This window comes from Mastigoproctus giganteus, chromosome 1 (genome assembly GCF_048544385.1).
Source record: "Mastigoproctus giganteus isolate SK-2022 chromosome 1, ASM4854438v1, whole genome shotgun sequence".
NCBI classification, from domain to species: domain Eukaryota; kingdom Metazoa; phylum Arthropoda; class Arachnida; order Uropygi; family Thelyphonidae; genus Mastigoproctus; species Mastigoproctus giganteus.
In genome coordinates, this window is record NC_143575.1 from 104,577,726 (window position 1) to 104,584,405 (window position 6,680).

General features: G+C 33.8%; 1 protein-coding gene across 1 annotated transcript; it reads left to right on the plus strand.

Annotated features, from left to right (window-relative positions):
* The first annotated feature begins 241 nt into the window (after positions 1–241).
* On the plus strand, positions 242–2,088 carry Nt5a (5' nucleotidase A). The gene is made up of 2 exons (XM_090382294.1): positions 242–356; positions 765–2,088. The coding sequence occupies exon 2, from the start codon at positions 784–786 to the stop codon at positions 2,086–2,088; it is 1,305 nt and encodes a 434-aa protein (XP_090238420.1). The 5' UTR covers positions 242–356; positions 765–783.
* Positions 2,089–6,680: the final 4,592 nt, after the last annotated feature.

Below are 6,680 nucleotides of genomic sequence, written 5' to 3' on the forward strand. Positions count from 1 at the left end.
AATTGAATGAAAAAGTAAAATGGATTATGGGTAGTCCCCTAAATCCGCGGCACCCTCGAATTCCCAGCTACAATTCCTAGATTATTTACTTACAGTCTCAATGTTCTCTAGCAACGTTCATTATACAGGTTATAGAGTTCAACTTGCTCAGAGAATGGGGTTAATTAATGGCAACCTCCCAAACCATTAGTAACAAATTAGCGCTAAAATAAAGGTGTAAAACAGAAACCTTAAGAAAAATAAATAATTTTTAAATTAAAAATAAGTACTTCAAATCGGCCTATGAAAATCATTTACGGCATTGCAGCAGGAACTGCGGTAATGGAGTGGTATTCGTAGGCATGATGCTTTTTGATGTATGTGTAGATAATTGATAAATACTAAGATTAAGTAAACATGAGATATACACGTATGTTTTTTTTTTATTTTATTTCTTTTTCTTCTAGTAAATTGTTTTGAATGTATATCTGTAAAATACAGACAAGCTTTTTCACACGAGTGTCAATAGTGTTGTTCACGATGTCTGAGAAATATATTAAATTTCGCGTTAAATATTAAAAAAAAAAAAAAAAAAAAAAAAGACTGCAACGCATTTTCTCCCAACATTTTTATCAAATTCTAACTGCATAGTTTAAAATTAAATAAATAAACATAATGAAAATGCTGTCAAGCAGAATTTTCAGAAACATTGTTTCAGAAGTACCGGTTAATGGTGGCATTTTTGAAAAGTTGGTGATAAGGAACTATTTTCTTTCATTTTTTAGTTGGAGCCGCCAAGAAAGGATGTGCACCTCGTCACATACAACGCCCTTCAGTTTTTCAAGTTATGATGCTGTTGGATTTGATTTGGATCATGCATTGTGTAAGTACAGATTGCCATCACTGTATACACTAATCTATGATACTCTGACCACCTTTCTTGTGGAAGAAAGGGGGTATTCCAGAGAATTATACAAATATGACTCACCAGATTTCATTCAGAAAGGTTTAATGTTAGATAAAGAGCGAGGTAACATTTTGAAACTTTCTTTTGATAATTCTATTATACAAGCAACTCATGGAACAAAATTACTAACCAAAGATGAAATAGCTTTGGCATATGGAAGTGACTGCAAATGGAATTCATTAAATAATCTCCCAAGAGACTTTTCAATCAAAGGTAATAAAGAAAAGCCGTACTTCTTTTTTAAGGATTATTTTAATGCATCAGGAAGTTTATTATGTGCAAAAATTGTGGATATTATAGATAAAAATAAGGCTGATAAGGAACTAAAATATACTTTCTGGAATGATGTATATGATGGTTTTATAAACATGTATGAGAGGCAGAGATTTAATAATGGTTCTGGTGGTTTCTTCCCTCAGTTGAAAGCTAATCCAGATAAATACCTGGAACCATGTAGTTCCACTTTTTTGAAGTGGTTGAAGCAGCTTCATCAAGAAAAGAAGACATTTTTGTTAACCAGTTCAAATATTGATTATGCTTCTTTCCTAGGAGAATACTGTATTGGTTCAGACTGGAAAGATTACTTTGATGTTATTGTAACATTTGCTTGTAAGCCTAGTTTTTACACAAGTAATAATCCATTTTTTAATGTCACAAACTTCCAGGAAGATGGTGTTGTTCATTGTACACAATTAAAACCAAATGTAATTTATTCTCAAGGCAATTATGTTGAACTGTGCAAACTTTTAGGCAGTATAATTAAGAAAGATCCACTGCAGGTCCTTTATATTGGTGATTCGCTTGCTGATGATGTATATGTTCCTTCTGTTATTGCCCACTGGGATACAATAGCAATTGTTGAAGAAATGGCAGCAGAAGAAATGTCAGATGTTAAAGTTAATTATGATGCTACAAAAGAAGTTGCATCATCTTTCTGGGGTTCATTTTTTGCAGAGAGATATAGTGATAATCAAATGGCTAAAACCTTTTGGGGAAATCTTATTTCTGACCACAGCAAGCTTGCTATTCCATATATTAGTGTCTTATCTGATATATCTCTTAGCTGTGAAATGCATATGCCTTCTAGTAGTTTATTTTCAAATGGATTTTATCCATCATGCCCAAGAGCATTAAATGATTAGCAGGATTAATATTTTGGATAGGTGTACAACTGTATTTATTGCTGTTATTTCTCTTAATTGCTTCCATAGTTTTATTTTTATTATGTATGTACTATGAAGTATTTTTATGTATTTGTTGTTAGTTATGATATATCATTAATAAATAAATTTCCTTATATACTCTGCAGACTTTTAAGCAGTAAAATTAATTCTCGAGGCAATGGTGGAAGAGGTTACAACTTCATTGTAACTGTTTTATTGCAACTTATATACTAGTGCAACACCTTATGTGGTCCATGCACATTTTGTTGCAGCGCAGGCTCGATCTTGAAACATGCAAATTTGCATCCACATGTGTTACCCGAGGACCACAGCCAACTCCCCTATTCACACATACTCATGCCGTGCGACCAGCAGGAAATTCTGCCCCCCCACATGCACAGTAAAAAAAAAAACATACAGTGTACATACATGAATATGTGAAAATCTATTTTTTGTCAGATTATTTGAATTTCTGCAAATTTTGAAAATTTAAGATTATAAAATATTTTGCAAAACATCAAAAATATTCAGTTTTATGAGGTTTATTATACATCGGTAGACCGACTAGGTGAGAATTTAATTGATTAAACTGAGTAAAAGTATCAGTGATGCAAAGCCCAATTTTTTTTTTAGATCTAAGCAACAGGATAAAAGTAAAAAGTTAAAAACATTTTAAAAAATGGCCCTTTTAGTATCACTGTGGCAAGCAGAGCTTCGTATTAGCTAATATAACTATACTTAGTTAACAGTGGACCATTCTTTTTTGGCAAAATGCTGATTCAGTCATGAAAAATATATACCAGTGGGAATGTATGCTATCCCCTGGCAGCCCAAGAATAATAAATAAATAAATCAGTCTTGTTCTATTTTATGCAGTCATATTTGTTTAATTTAATGTGAAATGCCAAGTAATGATCAGTAAAATTTTAAAGAGATGTCATTGCACCATTCAGTATATTTTTGGAATGAAGGTAGATGTATACTTTATCATGCTATTCTATACTGTCCTAAAAAAATACAGTGCATTTTTTTTAGGATAGAGAATATACATATATGATTAGAGAACATACATGATAGGGAACATACATGATATACACAATAGGGAACATACTTGATATCTGATTTTTCTGTAGATATGCTTCTCCAGTTTTGATACAGTTGATGTATATCTGAAGCAAAAATTGTACAAAATATTAAAATTCATATTAAGTCACTTAAATTTTTTTTTTTAATCAGCTAGAGGGCAGATAAAACAAATCACAATTAAAAATAATTGACACACTTCTTTGATTAGTCCTAGTAGCTTTGAAAGAAGTCATTATTTAAATAAATTTTCTGTTTATACTCCGGGATGACCAAATGGTCAGAGGAGTTCACAAGATAGACAGAATACAAGAAACAGCACCATATTCAGCAGTCACGGCTTGAACCCTGGTCACTCAAGGCACGTGTACTTATGCACCCATGCGCCTGACCACTAGGCTACGGTGGCCTAGTAACTCTCACAATTTTTCAGAAGCTAGTAACAACAATTGTGACAAGTCATGCATAAAATGTGTGGCTATTACACTACTGTCATCCTAGTTTTAACACAAGTAATGATCCATTTTTTAATATCGCAAACTTCCCAATACCCAGTATACCCTTCTAGATACTCGAAACTTCTTCTGAATGATTATACTCTTCTTTACTAACAGGAATAAATTCAATAAGAAATATTTGTTTCTTATTGAATTCATACCCGTGAAAATTAATCATATAGTTTATTAGGCTCATCATTTACATTACTACACATTAAGATGATGTTTTGGTTAGCTTACCGATACCGATCATCAGAGCAAGCTGCTGACAGACTCCTCTTGCTGATGCTCCCAGAAACCAGATGGTTTTAATTTAATAATAACCTTAATGGGAAAACAACCATGCAGCATCATTCCCTAACTATATTAAATATTTGTGTATTTATTCACACTATTTGCTTTTAAGGTTGATGTAAAAATGGCTGGAAAATTTTCACTTTCCTTTGGAATTGCATGTACATATAAAGATGCCAGTAATATAAAATGATATTTTAGCATTATAAAATTTTATTTTAGTGGTAAATGATGCAAGAAAGCAAGCTTACATCACCCAAAAAAAAGGAACTTCCGATATCACTTGTCTCCATCACTTCTGATAGTCGAATTCTATTTTTTTCTTAAAATTAATTGAAATTTTTTTTTTCTTTTCCTATGATTAACTGAAGTGAAAAGTAAATATAGTGATCATCTTTTCAGTTGATTACTAAGATTATAACTTTATAGAAAACTTAATAAAACTCTGTAGTTTTGCTTTCTTGAAACTTAGCCATTTACTTTAATTTTGGCATAATATTTATTACTCTCTTCCCAGTATGGTTTTTTTTTTTTTTTATCTCTTTCTATATATATACCTACACTCCAGCTTAAAAGTTTGAAATCACAGTTTTTATAATAATTTTTTTTTGAAATTAGCCATGACAATGTAAAGTTTAATATAAAAAAAAACACACTACAAAGTACTTTAAGAGTTTTTGTTAAGCCTTGAAAAATTTATAGAAAAAAAATTATTGAAATGATTAATATTAACAGCTATACTGGTTTTTCATTAAATTTTCCTTCATGAGATTGTATTACTGCCTTACACAGGCATAGCATTCTAGGGGATTAATTTTATAATGGTGTCTTGACTAGGTGACCAGATTTATAAAATATAAAAACAGGACACTCATGGCAAGTTAGCATTAGCAGAGGCATAGGATGATTTATTTAAGCTACCAACTTCCACAGCAAGAGATGGAAGTCAATTCCAGCAATCAACTACCTTCTGGCTAAAGGCAAATTTCCACACATCTATTCTGCAACTGTCTTTACTCAGTTTGAATCTACGCCCTCTCAGGTTCCTAATCTGAGCAAGAGGAAGAATCCTATCAGCACTGAGCTTGCTCAACCCGTTCAAGGCCTTATACACCTCAATCAAATCACTTTGCAAGTGCCTAGTCTCTAGGTGCAGCAATTTGCAGAACTTAAGCCTACCTTGGTGAGAGAAGCCCTTTGTTCCCCTCTCCAATCTTGTTGCCCTTCTTTGTGCTTGTTCTAGCATATCTACATCCTTCCTAAAATGAGGCTTGTACACAGTATTCAAGGTGTGGCCTGACCTGTGCCTTGTACAATGGGATAATCACCTCCTTGTCCCTACTTAGCAAAATTCCTATATATCATTGACAAGACTCCATGACCTTCTCTGGCAGCCAGTCTGCACTGCTCAGCAAGCTTCATAACTGACTGCATGATTATCCTCTTTGGCGCCTCCGTAGCCAGGTGGGCAGAAGCAGCAGTGCGTAGCACATGCTTCTTGATTAGACCGGGGTTCGAGCCTGTGACCACCAAATACGGAGGATGCGGAAATGTCAGGGAATGACCACCGCATATCCCCGGAGCAGTATGGCCTTAGTTGCCAATGCCCCTAAAAGCCAAATAACAACAACAATTGTCCTCAGGTTTTTTTCACTTTCCACTTCCCTGAGTGTAGTATTACACAGTTGGTACATTTCTCTTGGGTTACTGCTACCCATATGTAGTACTTTGCATTTGGCAACGTTAAACTTCAGTTGCCACTTCTCAGCCCATTTACCCAACTTATCTAGATCCAGTTGCAGTAGCATACTGTCTTTACTGTCATTAACAACCCTGCCAACTTTTATATATCTGAAAACTTGGACATTAAGCCTGATATACCCTCATCAGTATCATTGATGACTACTCAAAACAACAATGGGCCCAGCACCGAACCCTAGAGAACTCCACTAATAACATTAGTCCACGAAGAGCAGTGGCCATTGATTATCACTCTCTGTCATTTCCCAATCAACCACCCCTTTATCCATTGTAGCAACTTGCCCTTAATGTTACACTGCTCCAATTTGTACAGCAGTCTTCCATGTGCAACAGTATCAAAAGCTTTCCTGAAATCCAAGTATATGATATCAAAATTATTTTTTGCATACAGTTCCTTTGTGACCACATCATAGTATTCAATCAGATTGGCCAGACAAGACCTCCCTTTAACAAACCCATGCTGTGTCAAGTTGACATGATTCGACTGCCACGCTAGTTAAAACAATCCTCTTGTACTCATTTCATGCTAACTAGCCATGACTGTTTTGCTTAATTAACATTAAAATAGGTTACTTATATATTTATCGCTGTCTTAGTCTCACATTAACATTGTCAAATTACACATATCTTTATTGATCAAATGGTCCAGGACTTACACTACTAATATCTTTGTCATATTTTTTAGATGACTGAATTTCTTCCAAAAATGGTTTGGCTGTTACTTTATGAAATTGTAAAAGTCCATACAATAAATGTCTTTAAAATGTGTTTTTGTTATTAGTATTACCTGTACAGTTTCAACAGACAACTAGTTCCTTTCATCAGTCCAGAATGCTTTCATTAAAGAAAACACCCTCTCTAATGATACCTTTGTGTCCAGTATTCCTAACACAAAACTCGCAATGTGTATTATGTTCTTCCCAAAACTGATGTCTT

Coding starts and splice junctions, on each gene's coding strand:
- Nt5a (XM_090382294.1), top strand. CDS start 784: ATGTGCACCTCGTCACATACAACGCCCTTCAGTTTTTCAAGTTATGAT.